Raw genomic sequence first — 20,761 nt, forward strand, 5'->3', positions numbered from 1 at the left:
CGGGGCCCGCGCCCACACCTCACATCCTCTGGCTTGTGCAGCGCGAGGTAGATTTCGTAGATCTTTCCTCGGGGTATGGCGTCTGGGGGGATGAGGAGGCTGATCCCTGTGACAAAGCGGGGGAGGGCTGGGGTTTACCAGGGCGGCAAAGACACCAAACACCCACTCTGCCAGCCCCTACAGGAGCCTCCCTTTGAGGACTGACCAGTGCCAGCCTGGACTAGGGGACAGAGGTGCCACAGGGACTGCCAGGCTGTCCATCTACCCACACAGGCTTCAAACGGAGTCCTAGGGACCCCAAGAAAGGCTGAGGGAACCTGGGTGGGGAAAGCATGCCTTGTTAGCCTGGGCACAGAACACCCTGGAACCAAAGGTGCCAGGTATGCTGTACCTACCTGACCTGTCACCTGAAAGGCACTGGGTGGGGCCAGAGCACTCCCGCCTTAAAACCTTCCCTGTCTCCAGCATAAGGTCCAGCTCCCTGGCCTGGCACTGAAGGCCCTTCACCTCTGGCCCCAACTGCCTTTCCAGCAGCTTCCTCAGCCCAGCCTGTGCCGTATACTTGGCCATTCTGAAGCCCTCTCTTGAGCACACGTCTGCCTGGGTGCCCTCCTGCTCTGGTCAAGCTTTCCTCCTCCCCTTCAGCCCTGGCCATCTTTGGGGACAGCCATTCCCAGCCCCCATGGCTTTGCTCCTCATTCGGTAGTGGCCCCTGCAGGTAGGGCAGGCCTTTAACAACCTTGCTGGCTTCGGTAGCCCTCCCTGGTTTGGGAGCCATTGCACGTATATCCTCTTGTCTGGTGGATTCAGCTCTGTCCCAGGGTCTTGCAGGGCAGCATCAGAAGTGACAGCTCAGGGAGGAGTGCTTCCAGGGGAGAGGCAGTGGGACAGGGGCTGCAGAGTTCCTCTGGGGATGGCAAGGAGTGGTCCTGCTCCACCGTCCTGCTCTTTTAGGACAGGGGCACCTACATCAGGAGGGACCTCAGAGGCATGTGACTGGGGAGGGGAAGGAATTCTATGACTTTATCCCACCAAGTCCAAAAGCTTACATTTATGCTCCGGAGTGAACTCTGAGGTGGGCTGGTTGGAATGACACTACTGCCCAGAAACTGAAGCCCAGGAGAGGGAAGCCACTGATGGCATATTTACAGCTACTGCTCCCTTCACCAGCTCTGTGATGCCTCCTGGTACTGGCCGCCAGTGCTGGTGACGGTCGCAGAGATCCACGTGTGAGTGCTCTCTGTGGTGGAGGCATACCTTCAGTGGTGCTCATGTCCAGTACTCAGGGCAGTGGGGGAAAACCAGGGCCCTGCTCTCCTGAGGCACTCAGCCTGGCGGGTAGAAAGACAAGTGGATGGTAGCAAAGGGTGCTGGAGGAGAGCAGGGAGGGGCGGCAGCCCCCCGGCCCAGGGCGCATGAAAGGCTGATGGTCTCTGAGTGCCCACTGTGCGCCTGTCCCTTTGTAAGAGCTTCACATGGACCATCTCACCTCATCATCCTAGCAGCCCCGTGAGCAGGACAGAGGCACAGAGAGAGGGCTGCCAGGCCAAGCGCGGAATGAGAAGTAGTAGTAGAGTCAGCGCATGGGGGCAGAGGGACCCATGTGTGCAAAGGGCGGCAACGTGTGTCTGCAGCGCCGAGAGCCCACCGTGACTGCCACATGCAGGAGAAGAATGCACAGGAGGGTAGAAGCCACGGCAGCTGGCCAGAGGGGAAAGACAGTTCATTGTGGCCTTGTCACGTGGGCTTCATGTGGGGGCATTGGGGAGCCCTGAAAAGGGCTCAAGAAGGGGAGGGACGTGATTAAGTCTGGCTTCATTGGTGAGTGCTTGTTGTCTGGAACCAGGGGAGAGGTAGGTATGGTGGCCTAAGCCAGAAAAGGCAATGGGGAAGAGGAGAACCAGGAGGATGCGGGAGCATTTGAGGAAGAACGACAGAACTGGTGTGTGACTGACTAAAGCTGTTGTGGAGGTGAGGGGGGGGCAAGTGAAAAAGAGTAGGAGGTCAAGGTGACCTCCAGTTTCTGGCTTGAGCAACTTGATTCCGCTGTCCCTGAGGTGGGGAAAGCCAGGAAGCAGGAGGCTCTGGGGGAGGGTGGGAGACAGTGCTGTTTTAGGCACCAGGAATCTGAGGTGCTGTGAGACATCCAGATGGAGCTGCCCAGGAGGCAGCTGGGTGTATGATTCTGTCGCCCAGGAGAAATGTGGCTGGGGAGGGAGGAGTGGGAGTGATCTGCACAGACATGGCGAGTAAAGCCACGGAGTAGGCGAGATTGCTCTGCGAGAGGGTGCCAGGAGGGAGCTCTGAGAAACACCTCCATTTAGGGCACAGGCACCAGGAGTAGCTGGAGAGGGGTAAGAAAATCAGGGGCACGTGGGGTCATCTGAGCTGAGGGAATAGAGACTTTCAGGGTGGGAACATCAGAGGCTGCCGTGCTTGCTCAAAAGATGACTATGGAACGGGCCTGTGGATTCCTGATCCTGGACCTGCTGAAAGGGTGTCTGTGAGGTGGTGGGCGGAGCAGCCCCCTGTCCAGGCGCTTGTCCTCTGCCATCTCTCCACTAGTTTGCCAGCTCCTTGGGGCTGGCACCTCTCCTACCTCTCGGCCCAGGGCCCAGCACAGAGTCCGGCACACGCAGGCCGGCTGACCGTGTAAATGAATGGACAGTAGTCCTGTGCCCTTAGATAACAGAAGGGAGACACTCTGGCCATGGCCTCAGTGCTGGCCCCACTGTCAGCCATGACTGGATTCTCTCCCAAACTCTCTTCCCTTTCCTTGCTGGCCTGGCTCAGCACTTGGGGAGAGGCTGAGCAGCCCAGAAAGGACATCAGAGCTGTCCCATCCTCCTCTAGGAGGGACACAAAGGCTAGTTTTGCCTCTTAGAGCTCCCCGGGGCACTCTGGGGTCCTTCCCACCTGTGTTAGGGATCATCAGCCGGCCCCCGAGGAAGTTGAAGGTCCCATAGGTCATGTTGCTGGTGCCGCGGGGCAGGGAGCGGAAGTAGTTCTGGGTAGAGAGGCGGGAGACGAAGTCCTCGGCCTCAGAGGTGGGCGAGCTGTGGTGCAGCGTGTGGCGCCCACCACCCAGCGGGCTGAGCAGGTGCCCATTGGCGAGCTGGAACTTGGGGCTTGGCCCGTCCTGCCGGGGACACAGACTGCCCTGGCAGGTGGTGGTGGTGGTGCTGAGGTCTGGCTGGATGGTGAGCAGATGGGGATTGTCTGCAAGGGTAAAGACAGACTCAGGGGGTGGCACTGAGGTGACCTGTTGGGCAGCTCTTGGCGTGGGGGCCCGGCAGGAATGTGGAGAGCGAGGGGGCACCCCACCTGCTTTGCTAGGCTTGATGCTGACGGGCTGGAAGCCGGAGGTGAGGATGGACGAGTCGGCCACGTCTGAGTCTAGCCCTTCCTTCTTGCGGCAATAAACAAGGATGAGGACAAGCAGCAGCAGGAGGAGGCAGACAGCCACAGCAACGAGGCCCACGTAGAGGGCCACATCCTCAGGCCCGGAAGCAGCTGCGGGAAAGAGCGCGGCCTTGGGAGGGGAAGGGTGCAGGAGGCTGGGAAGGAGAGGTCAGCGGGCTACAGCCCAGGAGGATGAGGCGCTCACTCCTTGGGCATCAGCACTAGTGGGGCTGCGGATGCTGGCGGCAGGGAGCACGGAGTCAGCGTGTGCGCGTCTCAGCCCTACATCTGGTACCACCTTGCTGTGTCACTCTGGGCAAATTACAGCACTCACTGCTCAGTCTGAGGTCGCTGCTACTGAAGGATGGAGGAGGGGAAGAGACACTTCCCCAGACAGTCCTCATGGGCTGCTAGGCTGAACCTACTCTTCTGGGGCACAGGGCAGCTGGGGCTGGCAGAAGTTCCTGGGATCCCCACAGCTCTTCTTCCTGGGGGGGGGGTTCTGCTAATCTGATTCCTAGCCATGTCCCTGGGCCAGAAGCAGGGGTGCCAGGGCTCTTCTCCTTGTCTCCCTCCCCAGGCCTGAGGCAGGGCTGGGGAGGGGGTGATTGCCTGGAGGAAGCTATATTGATTTTAGAAGGGCTCTGCATAATGGAAGAAATGTCCAACAGAAAGGAATTGACACAGATAATTAGGTTTTTAATTGAAAGAATGGGGGTGGGTGTGTTGTAGAGAAAAAAATCCAACAGAGATCTTTAATTGTTAGTTATGGCCTTGTAATTAACAGGTCTCACAAGCCCAGTGTCTCCATAGGACTTGTGTGTGAACTTGGGGGACCGCTTGGAGGTGAAACTGCAGGACAGGAGGGGGATCCAGGAGCCTGGGGTGCATGGGAAGGGTTCACATGTATGCATGTTTCAGGAGAGGTGGGAGAGGTATTGGGGTATACACAGGCACATGTGTGGGTATAGTAGGGATGGGGAGTTCCTGAGGGTCCTAAACTTTGGAGAGGGGGTACAGCCTGTGGCAGAGGACTGATTCCCTTAGCCGTCACCTTCCTGGGGCTGGTCAGGGCCAATTCTGGCAAAATCAAGAGGACTCCTGGGGCAGGGAGGACTCACTGTGCACACAGAGGTCGCTGGTACAATTTCGGGTATCCAGGTCAGTGCCCCGGCACTCCTCGCCTCCATTGCGGGGTGCTGGGTCAGAACACTCACGACTCCGCCAGTGGGTGCAGTCGAGCCCACAGGCCGACCACTTGCTCCATGGGCTCCAGCTGCCATCCACTAGACGAGAGACAGGAACAGAGAGGAGACGGTGCGGTCAGCCCGGGCGGCAGCCTAGGCAGTTGGCCAGCACGGCCCTGCTGGGCATCCAGACCTAGGTGCAATGCTGTGGTAAGGAGCACACCCTCTGGTGTCCAGCTGGCCTGAATGACGCATGCTAATGACGGGAGGCACGATGATGCCGGGCCTGCTTTGCTCTAGCCGCACTAGGGGTCGTCCTGGCCCTGGGGCAGCAAGGGTACTCGGTCCCACGATGACCCTGTGATTCCAGGCACAGGTGGTTCTGAAGGCTCAGGCGGTGCCCTGCCCCTGCCCCACACCGTCTGTACCTGTCCTGATTGTACCTCAGACTGACTCAGGCCCTCTGCCAAGGCCTTGCCTGGACACAGGCCAAGCCCTGCTTCCAGTCACACTAAACCCCATCCCAGCCTTGGACTGAGCCTGGCCCTGCGTGCAGGCAGGTGGGATGGAGCCATGGGGGGCAGGCTGGTGGGCACAATGGAGCCAGGGCACGGAGATGGCGTGGTGAGGAGCGATGCAGGAGGCAGCGGCCGCTGGTACCTGGGCACAGGGTGGCGCAGGCTGTTTTCTGGACATTCTGCCCCTCACAGAAGGCACCCCCGTTGAGAGGCGCCGGGTTGGTGCAGCTCCGGCTCCGTTTCTGCCAGCCGCGCCCACAGCTGGCGCTGCAGACAGACCACTCGGTCCACGTCGACCACCCACCGTTCACTGGCCGGACAGAGAAGGACTGGGGTCAGGGAGCGGGGGGCTTCCTCAGACACGCTGGCCCAGGGGCCAGGGCAGGAGGGCAGAGGGGCTGTGAGCTGGAACGGGGCGGGCTGTGGCTGTGCTGGCAGAGAAGCCCTGGAGGGGAGCCCATGCTTGTGCTCGCTGGCCCCTGGGGCCTGGCAGGACCTGCTCCACAGCACTTCTCCCAGCAGGCTCTGCAGGGGCTCAGGGCAGCCGGCCCTCGCTGCAGCTCCCATGCTCCTCTGGCCCAGACCCCAGTCTTTCAGGAGGGCAACTCCTGCACCCGCCCCCTCTGCCTGCTCCTGGGGTGCCTGTGGTCCGCCACCTTTCCTAGACCCCCATCCTGTGCCCTTGTCTCCACCTGCACCGCGTCCCTGGCCCACAGGTAACCCAAGGGATGGTGTCGCCACAGAGGACCACCAACCTGTCCCACACCTCTGCCCAGATAACGCCCCTCGGCTCCTGGACAGCCACAGCAAGCCCTCTCCCTGTCCTTCCCAGTGAGGCCACAGCCTGGTCCCCTGGGCCCTGGCTCCATGGGGAGCCACCCACAATCGTCGCCCGTCTCCCTGCGCCTGGGGCCCTCTGCCCCACCAGCACTGGGGCCCACCGTAGACGATGACGGCAGCTGAGGCGCTGCGGCGACGCGCTACGATGTTCTTGGCCACGCAGGTGTAGTTGGCCGTGTCGGCCAGGCGGGCCTGTCGCACCACCAGGCTGTGCTCCCTTGTGATGTACACATTGGGGTCCAGGGACGGGTCCACCAGGTCCTCGTTCCGGAGCCACTCCACCTGGGGGAGGGAGCCATGCCACTGCACTGCCCGCCTGTGCTGGCCCTACCTGGAGCGCGAATAGCCCCTGGGGGCGTCAGGGCAGGCAGGACCCGAGACCTGGGAGTCCTACCCACCTGCGGAGCGGGCACCAGAGCCCCTCTCACCTCAGCCGGGGGTATGCCCTCTGGTGGGCGGCAGGGCAGCACGATGCCCTGCTCCAGGGACACCTCCTTGGCCAGTGGCTCCTGCTCGAAGTTCTTGCGCAAATCTGAGAGAAGAGCAAGAGTGTCCTCCAGCCTGAATGCCTCGTGCCGGCTCAGCCTGGTCCCGCAGGGGCCGTGGCACATGGCAGGAGAAAGTGCCAAGTGACTAGGGGGACACGGGGGTGGCTGGGCAGTGTGCAGAGGCACTTTCTCCACCCATCAAGGCAGGACCAGACCCTTACCCCTGGTGATACCCTCCTTCCGCCCCAGCCAAGGGCCAGGCCCTGGACTCACAGGCAATGCGGATGTAGGCCTTCTGACTCTTGGTGGTGCCTGAGGAGCTCCACGCCACACACTGGCACCAGTACTCCTCCAGCCCAAACACCTTCTCCACCTGCTGCCTCGAGACGTTGATGCGGACCTCCATGGCCGGCAGCCCTGGGGGGCAGGAGGGGTGGGTAGCCAGGGTCCTGGTTGTGCCACGCCTCACACAGTTCTTGCCGCCCAGATCTGTGGGGGGTCCCTGCACCACCATGGCTACTCTGCTCAGAAGGAGAGTGGACCCTGAGGTCAACCCTTAGCCTGGAAGGAACTCTGGGGGAGCTCCACGGGGTGCTCCATTTCTCTCTCCTGAAGGCCAGGAGCCAGTCCTTAGCACTTCCATTCGTTATACTCTGTTAGCAAGGCCTGTCTCCCTGGAGCCACAGAAACGTCTCTACATCAGCCTCCTGCTGTTGCAGAGACAACAGCCCAGAGGACCTTTGGGCTACAAGGGCTGGCCTTCAAGGACCCAAGGCAGAAGGGCTGGGGCAGACAGGCTAGCTCTGGGGCTTTGTGGGTAAAAAAAGGTGAGGAAGGATCTGGTTCACCTCCCTGGGGGTTAGCAGGTAGATTCTGACACGTGATAATATAATAACAGCTATTAACAATATAATTACTGCGATTATGTAGTATGATAATAGACCCCTGGGGCTTAGCCAGGGTTTCCCACATGCTGGCTTATTTTCTTCAATCTACTCCCTTGGACGGTATTGCTCCCACTCTGTGGATAAGGAAACAGAGGCTTAGAGAGACGGTGACTTGCTGTAGCCGCTCAGGGCTGTCTGAATCCAGAGTGTGTTCAGGGTTCACCCCACCCATTTCACGGGGGAAACGATGGTGGGGGTGAGGGGGGCAGTCTGCAGAGGTGAAGCTAGCCGGTGATGGGTATCTCTACCCCGACTGCACTGGGCTGAAGGGACCCCTCTCAAGGACAGACTGCCACACCTGGACCCAGAAATTGGGGCACCAGGGGGCCCAGAGCCTCTGAGGACCCAGAAGGGGAGACACCAGCCCTCTTCCGGTCCCCTGGCCCTTGGCCAAAACCAGTGTCCCCAGGAGTGAGAAAAGACTGTTTCCAATTTCTCCTTCTGCTGACCCCAATTTCCCTCGGTTCATTGGCTTATCAGGAGAAGCAAGAGAGGCCAGGCAGCCAATGTGTTTCCATTGTTAACACAGAAATTCAATTAGGGCTGCACTGCGGGAGGGGCAGCCTAGCTGAGAAGGCAGGCCGGGAGGCTGTGTTCCCTCTTACCTTCCCTAACACGTCTTTCCCTGACCCCTCCCAGACCCCTCCTCCTGAATCTCTCCAGCTCCCACACTGGGTCCCCAGACTTTTCCCACTTGGCCCTTCCCCCAGCAAGTTCTCACGGGAGACTTGGAGGTGGGGGGCCGTGTCCACCTCTGGCTGAGGTCGTCATGGCTGAGCTCCCTCCGTTCTGGGCACTGCCTGCCGCCTCTTTTCTTGAAGGTGAAGAATGTGTGCGTTCTCTGGGGGTAGGGTGAGGGCTGAGAACCCAGGGTCCCTCACAGGGTCTGTATACAGGAGGAGGGCCCTGGGCTCCAGCTACCTGTCCAGCACACGGAGTCTTAGGGCAACTAAGAAGGAGCCGTGCATTCACTTGGGGGTGGCGATGAGCCCTCCAGCTCTAAGCCTCTGGGGTTAGTGCTGAGAGACTGTCAGAACTTTCTGAACTTGGTACCTCTCCTGAGTGGACATGTCTATGGACGGATGGACTGTTGCATCCCCCATGGTGGTGGTGGGAGCTCAGGCAACTCAGCTTGGGGAGAACAGCACTAAATTTAAGCACTCCTATTTCTTTCTCCCCTCTCTGTCCTGCCACTGCCACCCCCTCATCTCCTTCCTGCTGCCATGAATGAGGGCCAAGTTTGTCCATGATGTCCCAGATCCAGGCAGTGCCCTTGAGGCCCACATGCTCCAGGAGGGTGGTGGACCCAGGGGGAGACCCAGACACTGACCTGCTGGTCCTTGATGTGAAGACGGTGCCTTCCTCCCTGCAGGTCACTGAGCAGATGCCAGGGGAGGAAGGAGGCAGGGTCCCTGCTGGCCCCGGCGTGTGTGGGGTGTGAGTGGGTGTGTAAATGCTGTGGGCACATGGGGAGGCCCTGGTGTGGGCGTGCTGCGTATTTTTGGGAAGTGGAGGGTTAGGGGGTGGAGGGTGGGGCTCTGAGGCCAAGTTGGGGCTTAGGTTCTCACGTTCTCACCAATCTGCTTCTAATAATCCGTTTGTTTAACAATACATTACACTCCCAGGTGGGACTCTAGGGCTTGGTCTCAAAGATTTTGGGCTTTTATAACATTAGCAGGTTTGGGTTTGAGGGTTTTCAGGTTTTGGTCCCTTCTCCTGGCCTTCTGGATGCAGAATGGGGACAAGTGAGGGGAAGACAAGGGTGCTATCTCCTGGGGTGTCCACCTAGCTACCCACACAGGAAGGGGTGGGGCTGCAGATCTGCGCCGACCTAGGACTCCCCCATACCTGCTTGACAAAGGAATGTTTCTGGGTCAGGGTCTTCGGCCTGAGTATCTGCACGGCACCACTGCGCACTGCAGTGCCATCTGTTCGTGAGCAAGGGAAGCTATCTCTTCTCGAAGCACTCAATGGCTTTGGGTGGAGAAATCAACAAGATCAATACAAAGTCAGATGTCCTGGCCATAAGAGGCTTGAGTTTGTATGCTCAGGGCAGGAAAGGGCCGCAGTGATTACGGGAGGGATATGTCCCCAGGAGCTCTGCTCTCTGCCTGGTTTGAAGGGAGCAAGGCTAGAAGAGTCTGCTGGGGAGTGCGTGGTGGCTCTTGGCATGTGTGGCCCAGCCTGTGACGGCTATGCAGGCACTGACCTGGGTCTCAGCCAAGCCTTGGATTCCAGACCTCCTGATGGCAGGAGACAAGGAGGGATGTGTGGGGAAGCCTGGAATGGAGGCTGGGAGCAGCAGGAGACTGGCCTAGAGCCTTCTAAGAAGTTCCAGACAGGCCCTCAATGATGCGGGAAGGCAGGTGTCTGGCTTCCTTCTGCTCCCCTGTCCTCTCCCTAGGGGCTGTGTCACAGCAGTGGGGGGCCTCATCACGCCTCAAAGTGGTGCTGGGCCCTGAGTGTGTGGTGGGAAGAGAGGGAAGGCCTGGAACTGGGCTCACACAGGGTGCATAAGATCTCATGGCTTCCCCCACCAACCTGAAAGGGGACCCTCCTTACCCCCATTTTGCAGATGAGGAAACAGAGGCCCGGGGTGGGGGAGGCAGACACTCCCAACAGGCCCTAAAGTTGCAGGGGCAGGGAGGCTTCTGGTACTCTGCTGGGGTCTGAAGGTGGGGTCTGAAGGTGGGGGGTCATCTTGGGGGCTAACCTAGGCCTGGCACAGAGTTAACCTCTGGAGACTGCAAGAGAGAAGCTGCAAGCAGCAGCTGTGCGTAGGCCAGGGCACTGCGGGGCTCCGGGGCCTGGGCGGGAATGGCTAGCTGGGGACCTGACACTTGGCGGGAAGGAGACCAGCCCCTGCCGACTCTGGTAGGGGAGAGTCAGGTGTGACTTCTAGGGACCTGAATGTTTGGCTGGAACTCTTTTGGGCCTGGATGAGTCACAGCCATCTGTAACATGCCAGGCTGGTTCTGAGGACTAAGTCACCCACTGCCTAAACTCACAGCTACCTTTGCTTGCATCCCGGTTATTGTGAGAGCTGCCATGTTCTCCCCAGCAGGGCCCCTTCCTCCAGTCTCCTTCTGCCCAGCACCAACTTGCCACAGTTCTATGTCTCGCTGCCTGCCCCCCAGGGCCCCTTCGGCCCCCACCTGGGTCTCGGCAGGCTGGCCCACAACTCCAGTGTTTGCATCTTCTGACTCTTCGGCCTGGGAAATGCTCACTGCAATGAGACTCACGCTTGGAAATTACTCCTCCTCTGGACTCTTTCCTGGGCTACCAGACCCTCCTGCCTGGCAGCTTGCGCCACCCCTCTGGGTCTCTCGCCTGCCTTGACATCAGCATGAGCTGTCCTGGGCACGGCCTGCCTGTCCTCGTCTGCACCGCAGCTCCGGCCTCACACTGGTGGCCCACGGGTGTGTGCTGTGTGTCTTGGACTCAGCCTGAGGGCTCCTCATGTGTGGGGCCTCGCAACGTGCCAAGGAAGGGAGAGGAAGTCAACCTAACTGGGGTCCAGCTAGTGAGGGGAAGAGAGCTGTAGTTAGCTCCCCCAGGCCTGCCCTTGGGGAGTGCTGGGACCCAAACAAGGGCTCTCTGCTCACATCCCCATTGTCCACCTGCTGCCTAAGGCCAGGGTAGGGGCAGAAAATGGGGCGTCCCATGGAAAGGGAACTTCTTGAGTCAGCCTGCTGCCCCTGGAACCCCTCTCTCCACGTCTCAGTTCAGTCTCACTGGTTCCCTCTCCTCAGTGTCTCTGGGTCTGCCTCTTCTATCAGTCCCCTCACCCCACGGGCCCCAAGTGTCACCTACAGCTCTGGCCATACCTCTCAGCAGTTTGAAATCGCATGGCACTGTGACCTCACTCCAGAGCCTGACGGGTGAGTCTTCCAGATGGCACCACTCACTGGTCCCTGTGCACGCCTCTTACCCTCCCTGCTGACCCTGACCAGCACACCCCTGTCTCTGACTCCAAGCCTTTGCTCGCGCTGAGCCCCTTTCCTGGAATGCCGCTCCCCTCTCCTCTCTTTGACTAGCTCTCATAACCCCTTCGTTTCCACATCACCTCCCCTGAGGAGCCTCAGTCCTGCTTTCCTCTTGCTGCCATAGCTCAAGAGGTCACCGTGCTGCCCACCTCTCAGCAAGGGTGGGCTCTCTAAGGGCGGTGGCTGTGTGGCCAGCATGGAAGTGGACGCTCGGGGAACGTGCACGTGCACGTGAGTGAACGGGGGCACATGGATCAAACAATCAGAGTGTGAGGTCTGTGAACTCTTCCACCATCGGGGACCTTCACCCTCCAAACTGCCTTTCTTGGCTGGCACCTCTCACCAGGCTGCCCCTGGCCCAGCCGGGGCTCCGGTGTGGCGGTGGGACTCCACCCCTCCAACCACAGCATCCTGGGGCGTGTGCAGGGGGCTTCCCTTTTACTCACGCCCCCACCGACAGTGAGGTCTGGTGAGGGTGGGGCCCCAGGTGTGGGAGCCCTGCCTCGTCTGGGGAGCTGGGGTGGCAGGCTCAGGGCTGGTGACACCACGGCCTCCTGCTCACGGGGGTGCAGCCAGCGGCAACTATAAGCCCCTCCCTGGGGCTCCATTTCCCTGAGGCTGAGACTCGTTTCCCCTTCAACTGGCCCCGCCTGGCCGCCCCGCCTGGCTCACCGCTGCTGTCGTCCGTGCTGCGCTCTATCACGTGGTCCACCTGGCGCACCCACTCCCCGTTGCACTTGAAGAAGATCTGCGTGGCAGGCGTGGCCTTGCACACCAGCAGCACCGGCTTGTTCTTGACGATGTACACATCCTCGGGCTCCACCAGGAAGTGGGGAAGCAGGTCCGGGTTGGCGCCGGGCACTGGGTTGGCCACCGTGGCGCTCTGCTGGGCACCTGCAGCGGGGGCAAAGCAGGAAGGTGAGCCGGGGCCTCTGCCAGGCCTTCAGGGCCCTTGGGGGCTACGTGCCCATTCAGGGCTGGGGCTGGGCCCTGGGAAGGCAGCTGGTGGGGCCGACGGGAGGAGAGTGAGGCCAGGTGCCACTTCCAGCCCAGCAATCTAGGCTACTGAATGCGCCCCTGAGCCTCAGTGTCCCCTCTGTAAAATGGGGGGAGGCCACCCACTTCTGAAGACTTTGGAGAGGTGAAATGAGACGAGGGCAGGCGTGCCAGCACTTAGGGCCCTCCACACATGGCAGGTTAGGGCTCTTTGTGACTCAGGTAGAAGAAGTTCAGGGTCCTGTGGAGGCAGCCCACCACCCTAGGAGGTCCAGAGAACGCTGGAGGGAGGGAGAGGACAGCAGGGCAGGTGGGCAGCGTCCCTTGCTCCTGTGCCTGGCTGTCTCTGGGGCCACTTCTGGGTTCATCCTCATTCCTGGCCCCTGGAAGTAGGAGGTGCTCAGAAAATAGCATGTGAATGAAGGAGGCGAGGGGGCAGCCGTGGGGGGTTGCTGGCGACAGCTCTATAGGAGAGGCCCAGGGGAGGGGCAGGTGGGGGAGAGCCTGGGCTGCCAGTGGGCCTGGAGAGAGTGGGAGTCAGGAGAGTGCGTCTGGGAGCCTGAGGGACCTAGGCCAGTTCCCGCCCCTTCAAGGAGACCTGAATATGGGTTTCCTTCTAATTTTAACTGAAAACCACAACCATCCCACAAGCCATTTGTTGCTAATGACACAGGTCATCGGCTCTGAGGCTTTGGTGAGGTAACCCCCCACAGCAGTCTGACAGTCTGTTGGACCAGCAGGACCTCTGGGAGGGTGGAGAAGGGTGAGTTGGGAGGGAATGGGAGGATGGGGGGGTACCCTCAGCCTCCAGCCAGTTGCCCACCAAACAGGCCCCCAACAGCCTGGCTTCCCTTGGCGCCACTGTGATTTCCCCACAACCCACTCTTACAGCCAACAGCGGTCTCTGGGCATAAAGAGGGAAGAACTTGGGCTTTAGACACCAGCTCTGCTCCTTGCTAGCGGTGACCTTGGGTGAGTTAGTTAGCCATTCTGTCATTTGTGACACTGAGGTCCCATCTGCCCTTTGGGAGAGTCTGGAGGGCCTCATGGAGGCAGCCTCTTGGGTTTTCTCCTGCCTACCCTTTTGGGGGGCAGTCCAAAACTCACAGAGGGCTTCTAACGCAAGAAGACCTGGCTCCCTCTCTGGCCGGAGGGCATCCACACTGCCCTTTCTTTGCCGTTTGCATAGGGCCTCCCTTTCCAAGGTGGGAGTCTGCCCTCTCCACCCCAAGACCGTGATTTTGGGGAGGGAATCCGTGCCTGGTCCTGTATGTGTTCTGGGCCAGCTCAGGTGAGCTGGGAATGCTGGCTGAGAGGCTGAAACCTGGTGTGACTTCAAGCATGCCACCCCCACCCTGAGCCCGTCTCCCTGCCTGCCAGAGGGAGCACCCCGCTCTTTGGGCTATTGTGAGGATGAGATGAGAAAAGGCACCGTGCTCGGCCCATGCTGACTGCTGCCAGGGCCTAGTGGTTTTGCATTTCCAATGGCAAAGGGGTTCCTCTCCCTCAGCTCAGCAGCCGTCAGAGCAACGTCTTCTTGGTTGAGGGCTGATGAGGAAACTGAGGCACAGAGCCACCAATGCCTTGCCCTCAGGATGGGGGTGGGGAGTCATGCCCTTGTGTGGGAGGGACATGGGGAGGTGGAGGGCATTTCTGACTCAGCAAGACAGCATCTGCAGGAGGGCCCTCACCCTTCAGCCCCACCATGGGCTCTCCCCAGCTTGTCTCTGCCTCTCGTGAGCTCTTTGGCTGGGGCCTGCGCCCTTTCCTTCAGCTCCAAGACGAAGGCCAACCTGCCCAGCAACCACACTGGCAGCTGGGAAAACAAAGCTCCCCTTTCTCCACCCTGCCGCATGGGATACACCTCGGGGGCTCTGCCAGTGCCCCCTGGGGTCTGTTTGAGGCTGAGGAAGGTGGGGGTGCAGCAGAGCGGAGCTGCCGCCTAGACATCTTACAGACGGACACTGAGCTCCCAGGGGAAGTCACGGACCTCGGACCCCCTGGCTCATACCCTGGACTCACAGAGTACGTGAGGGCCACCTCATTTTTGTTATTACACTCGCTCTTCACTGCCACTCAGTAGCCACTCGCCACTCAGCGAGGGCAGGGCTGGGGCAGGCTCAGGCCTCCTAAGATGTGGACTGTGAACGGGAGCGTGGGCTCTGTGCGTGGGCCTGGGGTGGGGAGCTGGCAGGCCAGGGGCCTCTCTAGACACACTATCTCCACAGACCCCAGGGCTGCACAGAGCAGGGTCACTCTTGACCACTGCGTGGGGCCTGGAGGGGGCTGGGGGCAGGGGTCACCGGCTCCAGCGGGGGACGGGACCCCTTAGTGGCAGGTTCCGGGCTTCCCTGCGCCTCACCTTGCAGAGGCTTGATGCAATGGCCGGGGCCTGCCTGCTGGCTCAGGGCTGGGTGGGCCGGGGTCCCGGCCGGGGGCACGGGCAGTGAGTGAGTGGCCCTCTAGCCTCCCTATTGATTGCGGCACCAAGCACTGCTCACGTCAGCTGCCCGCTGAACCCAGCACAATCCCTCATGTCTGCATTTAACTGCTAATGAAAAATAAATGTACTGTGACCAATAAGGGACATAGCTCACTTCTCCAGCGCCTCCGTCACGCCATGCTGGTGCGGCCTCCCCTCCTCACCCTGAGGGGAGGCATTTACCGGGTGGACCCAAGGGAGTACCCTCCAGGCTGCAGCTATGCCCTCTCCCAAGGACACTCTGAGGCCACGGGTAGGGGTAGATTCAGGCCCCACTGGATGTCCTCTTGGAGCTACTAGAAGCTTCCTGGGTGGCCAGAGCTGGCTTCCCATCCTCTGGCCCCAGAGCCCGCCATGCGGTCTCCATCCTGTGGTCAGCACCTGTGATCTGCCTGACCCCTCACTGTCCCACTTAGGCCTCTTGCCTGAACTAAGGTGGAGCATGAGCCGCAGGTCTCTCCCCCTCCATAACACAGGCCACCAGAGTGAGCATTTTTCTCCTTGATGTGAATCCTGTACTTGACTAAAACAAAGTGAACACCAAGCAGTGCATGCTCAGGGCCAAATGATCGGTGATCCTTCCCACAAGGCACAAGCTCTCCAGTTTGCCACAGTCCCCACCACTCCCTATTGCCCTGCCCCAGGCCTGCCTCTTCTAGTTTCTACTGTGTGCCTGGCTCCCACAGGTGTTTCAGGATGGGGCCAAGTGCTTTTGCTGGCATCCCTGAGTCTTCTGTTCCGGCACAGACAACTCTCCAGCCTTCCTGTGCAGAAACACCAACTGATCACTCCTAGGCACCACCCCCACCCCCTCTAGGTCTGTGCCCACAGTCTTCTCTGTCTCAAACACCCTTCCTCCCTCCTCTGCCACCACTCTTCTTCCTTCTCCTCAGGGCCCAGTTCTACTGTCACTTCCTCTAGAAAGAGAGGTCCCCCACCTCACTCTCCCAGGAAAGCACACATACCGTTTTGCCCTCTCTGCATCCAGGGCCTGGGCTCACTGGTGCTGTAGCTCTTACACAGGAGAAACAAGTGGGCAGCTAAGGCCTTTGTCTTCAGCCAGCCACCCCTGGTCCCTGCCGCTCCGCTCAAGGCTGCCTCGGACCGGCATTAGCAACTGGGGAGGCAGAGCGGGCTGCCTACTGCTGCTGCCGTCAGGGCTGCTGAGCAATGAACATGGAAGGACTGCTCTGCCGGGACAGACACTCAGGGGCTGCAGGAAGGCTGGCAGGTATAGGTCCCACCAACCAGACTGCCCTGGCATGCTCTGAACCCCAGCCTTCACTTCCCCAGAGGCTCTGTTCACCATGCCCCAGCCAAGCCTCTCCCACTTGCAAAGGACGTGGCCCAGCTGCCTTACTGGAAATCAGTTAGAAAACCTCTTTCACTAACTGGCAGATCCCCAATGGGTTCTTGATCACCTGCACAGAGCCCAGGCCCCGAGGCTTGAACCCCACTTCTAGTGAGCCCTGGGGCTGGCCAGCTGGCCCCCACCTGTCTTGGGAGGGCTCTGGGTCTCCAAGCTGCCCCAGCTGACACCCCTGCTCCGGACACCCCATTAAGGGTGGGAGCAACATTCCAAGCAGTCCCCATCCCCAGCATCTCCTGCACAATGAACAACAAGGGAGAAGGGCTTGGGAGACCACATAGTTTCACCTTGGTGTATGTGGAGGCAGGTGGGGGCTTGGCCAGAGCTGAGCCTGAGACTGACTCCCTTCCCTCCCAGAGTGCTCCCATGACCTGAAAAGTATTCATTCATTCATTCACTCACTCACTCATTCATTCATTTATTCAACAAATACTTCTGGAGTGCCAGAACTGTTCTGGGATACAGTGAGCAAGACAAACACAGTCCCTGCTCTCCAAGTTGGAGAAACAAAACAAAATAGAGGATTCTAGATGTTGCTGAGGGTGATGAAACAGGTAAAAGGGGTGCTATTTCAGAAAGGGTGTGGGTGCAAGGACTCTAGAGGGGAGGAGGACTCAGGGCAGATCTCTCTGCAGAGGTGATATCTGAGCAGAGCCCTGAAAGCTGAAGCCAGATGGAAGAGGGTTTGAGGAAAAGGGAGCAGCAGAGAACAGCCAGGTTTGTGTGAGGCCCGTGAGAAGGTCAGCATGGCCAAAGTTGAGAGAGGGCAGGGAAGACTCATGAGAGACAGGGAGCCTTTAGGGTCCAGTCCAGTAAGGAGTTGGGATTTTATTGCAATGGCAATGGGAGCCTCTGGAGAGCTGTGTGCAAGGGAATGATGAGATCTTCTTGCATGAACAGGTAGGTAGAGGGAGGCAGGAGGGGCAGTGGGGAGGTGGACGAGGAAGCAGCTAATGGAGTGGACCCCATGGCAGACCTGCCCCATGAGGTCCATCTGGGAACTCTCATTCAGTCTTTAAGTTTCAGCAGATGTGCCACTTCCTCTGGGATGCCTTCCTGGATCCACACTCTCTGTCACTCACCCTAGTGTCCACCTGTGCCCTGAGCCTCCCTCCAGGGTGCATTCAGAATTGGTAAATACATGATAGTTTGTGCACTATTGTACTTGCTTGGGGTGGGAGCCCAGGATACTGATGGAGTGTTTGTTGAGTGACTGAATGACTACCCCCTTCTTCTCCCTTGAATTTCAGCAGCTCTGCCAAGGGTGGCCACTTCACTCTTGGGTGAGCCAGAGGTTGTGCAGAGAGGCCTGCGGGGGGAGTTGTGGGCAGGGAGAAGGCTCCTGCATGGCCACGTGCCGCTGCCCCACTGATCTTCAGAAGTTGAGCCCCCCTTTCTCACTTGCAGCCTGGGATGATGAGACCTGCCCGTGTAACTCTGAGGCCCAGGGTGGGTGTGAAAATGCTTTCAAATGTTTTATTTTTAAAAGCACCATGAAAATATGAGGTGTGATTAATCAAGCTATTAATGAACTCGTATTTTCTGAGCAAAGACTGAGTCCCTGGGAGGGAGGTAGGAAGGGTGGGGGCAGGGTGTCATCTGGCCTCATTCAGCCGGGAGATGTGAGCGCTGCTTCCCCAGCGCAGCCTTGTCCCTGCTGCCACCTGCTCCTTTCATCTTCCCAACAGTCCTAGTGGTCAGAGCCACAAGTTCCTGCTTTGTCTGCTCTTGAGAAATATTCTGGATTGGAAATGGGGTGGAGGAGGGAGCCCGGGGCCTGGCAGTTCTCTCTTTCTCCAGCCTGAACTTTTCCTGCCCATTCACCCAACTTTGAGCCCCCTGACCCCTAGGCACTTATGTTCCCAGACTGCCTTGCCTGGAGATTTGCATTTGGTAGGTCCCCATGGGGCCTGGGTGTCCCAGCTTCATAGGCCTGCGGGGAGAGAAGAGAGTGCCACGGGCTAATGCACCATGCCCTTCACCGGCATTGGAGGCCCTGTTGGTCCAGGGCCTGAGCTGCCACTTGTCCTTGCCTCTAGGGCCTCCCTCCAAGTGAGCCTGGGCAATGGCAACTTGACTCTTGGCATTTCCTCAAGGACTCGTGCACTTTGCGTGCCAGGCTCTCCCTCCCTCACCTCCTGGCTAAGAGTACCTAGTTTTCTGCAGAGGATGCTCTCCCTCCGCCCCATTCAGGCCATATGCTCATTCGGTCCAGGTGGGCTGAGCCCATATCTGGCCCCGGAAGTGGGCATCTGACACTGGTTCCCAGACAGACAGGTCACCCACGTGAACAGATGGGATTCTGGGATTTGGATTGGGCTGCTGGGAAGAGAACCTCCCTTTCTTCTGGGTCAGTCCCAAAGGCCTTGTAGGTCCATCTGCCTGGGTGACTTCTACTTGTCCTTCAAAGCCTGCTCAAATACCTCCTCCCCTGGGAAGTTTCCCTGACCTCCCCCCCACCCCCGCCCTGACAGAGCGGGCCACCCCTCCTCTGAGCTTCCACAGCTCAGCTGAACTTGCCCAGTGCCTTATACCTCATATTGTCACCATTCATGAGTCTGTCTCCCCACTGTCAGCACCTTGAAGGCAGGGACTGAATGGTGACATGCCTTTGCACATCCCCGGAGCCTGGCCAGGACGTGACACACAGCGAGCGCCCAGTAGGTGTTTGTTGAATGTGTGGTGAACGTCATCTCCTTGAATGGAACCAGAGCCTAGAGAGGAGGGCTGGAAGTGGAGGGCACACACTCAAATCTGACGGGAAGCCGGCTCTGCTTGCCCTCCAATCAATCACGCAAGCCAGCAGCAATCAAGGAAATCAATGGGAAGGGAACTTGATTTCTGAAGCACCTGGGCCAGACCCCAGGGGGGCAGAGCGCGTGCGCAGGGCCCAGCCAGGGGAGGTGGCTGGGACAGGAAGCCAGGGCCGCAGTGGCGGGGGGCTGGGCGTGCAGACATGCAGGGGAATGGCGAGGTCTGCTCTCCTGCCCACTTGCACCTTCACGGCCTGAGACAGCTTCGTGCGCTATTAGTTTTTAAACGTGGGCAACTGCATGATGAGGAGGCTTCCCCGAGCAGCTCTGATAAGCAGGGACGAAGCCGCACTTGCTGTCACAGAGGCACGAACAGCTGCAGGAGGTGGTGGCCATGGAGGAACGGCGGGCCGGAGGCCCCGGGGACTACAGACCAGGCCGCGACTCAGACACATGGACCTGCCTGGAGGTGACACTGGGGTGCCACAGGGCCGGGGCAAGCTGGGGTAGGTGCCTCAGAATCCTTCCAAATCCGACATGTACCAGATCTCTGCGCTGCCTGTCGGCTGCTTCTGGGGCCCATCTGGCTGTTGCAGGAACACCCCCCCACCGCCTACTGTTTCTTAAGCCTCGGTTTTCCCATCTGGGGCACCCCACGCTGACCCTGCACCAGCTGCCATCCTGCCTGGGGTCTGGAGGAGCCCACCAAAGCCTCTCTTCTTTCCCTGCTCTGCCCCTTGGCCCATCTCTCAGTCATTGTCTCCCGGGCCGCTGCTCGTCGCTCCCAATAGCGAGGACTTCCTGGAGGGCCGTCGCAGGACTGAGGCCAGGCTCTTTGGTCCCAGTGGGTGCGTGGTCAGTGAACGAGGGAGGACGCAACTGCGGGGCCTCCGTCTAGGAGTGTGCATGAAGTGGAAGGAACAGGGTGGGGGGCTGCTCCCCTAGCCCACACTCACACACACACACACACACACACACACACGCGTGCGCGGCCCTCCCGTTTCCATGGCAATGCGTGTGTGGAAGTGCTACAGAAGCCGTGGCCACCTCCCCAGGATCGGCGGAAAGTTGCCCCCTCCCCCAGCGGGCTCTGGGGGCCTGGTCACAGGCACAGATAGGGGCTCCACGAGGAGGGCCTGCGGGCAGGCCGAACTGCAAAGAACAAAGTGGGGAGGGGTGGGGGACAGCGCCGCTTTGCCCGCTCAGAGGACACTCGTACCTGCTGTGGCCAAGCCGTACCGCCCGTGGCATCTGGGAGCAGTACTCAGGGGCTTTCTGCCGGCCCCTCGATCTGCAGACAGGGAATGTGGGCTCAGGACTTGCGTGAGGTCATCCAGCCACAGAGGGCTGAGTGGGTTCTTGACACCTCTCCGCCTGGGCCAGGCACAGGGCAGGGGTTCTGGGCATTTACTGAACCAGTGTCAGGCCCTGTCCGTCCTACCGTCCTCTGCTCAGTCTGTGTACACACTGACACTCTGTTTCTCAAGCCCTCCAAGCTTATCTCACCCCGGGGCCTTTGCACTTGCTTTCTTCTGCCTGCAACACGCTGCCCCTTGCTCTTCCACTACTGCCCGCTTGAATCCCTCAGGTCTCAGCTGCACTGTTACCTCCTCCAAGCTACCGTGTCTGAACATGCCCCTTCTAGCCTCCTGTCTCTTTCCCGGGCTATTTTCCTCATAGCACTCACCACTACAGGAAGTCATCTTGTTTGGAAACTTCTTTGCTTGTCACTGTCCATATCCCCTTCCCTAAAATGTTTCATGACAACAGGGACCACGCTTGTCAGGTTCACT

The 20,761-nt window shown here is 59.6% G+C and overlaps 1 protein-coding gene across 5 annotated transcripts in view; it reads right to left on the minus strand.

The window, feature by feature from the left end:
• The window catches only part of UNC5A (unc-5 netrin receptor A), a 61,100-nt gene that overhangs the window by 3,584 nt on the left and 36,755 nt on the right, over nucleotides 1–20,761 (minus strand). For 2 of the 5 annotated variants that reach the window (XM_034656684.1, XM_034656686.1), the window contains exons 2-10: nucleotides 12,041–12,262; nucleotides 6,709–6,852; nucleotides 6,376–6,479; nucleotides 6,049–6,229; nucleotides 5,250–5,417; nucleotides 4,524–4,688; nucleotides 3,325–3,513; nucleotides 2,917–3,219; nucleotides 19–106 (exon numbers count right to left, since the gene is read on the minus strand). In XM_034656684.1, coding sequence (XP_034512575.1) covers nucleotides 19–106; nucleotides 2,917–3,219; nucleotides 3,325–3,513; nucleotides 4,524–4,688; nucleotides 5,250–5,417; nucleotides 6,049–6,229; nucleotides 6,376–6,479; nucleotides 6,709–6,852; nucleotides 12,041–12,262 — 1,564 coding nt within the window. The remainder of the gene's footprint in view (nucleotides 1–18; nucleotides 107–2,916; nucleotides 3,220–3,324; nucleotides 3,514–4,523; nucleotides 4,689–5,249; nucleotides 5,418–6,048; nucleotides 6,230–6,375; nucleotides 6,480–6,708; nucleotides 6,853–12,040; nucleotides 12,263–20,761) is intronic. The other 3 variants (XM_034656685.1, XM_034656687.1, XM_034656688.1) reach the window with 3 other exon arrangements.

Source organism: Ailuropoda melanoleuca, chromosome 3 (assembly GCF_002007445.2).
Source record: "Ailuropoda melanoleuca isolate Jingjing chromosome 3, ASM200744v2, whole genome shotgun sequence".
Taxonomy (NCBI): Eukaryota; Metazoa; Chordata; class Mammalia; order Carnivora; family Ursidae; genus Ailuropoda; species Ailuropoda melanoleuca.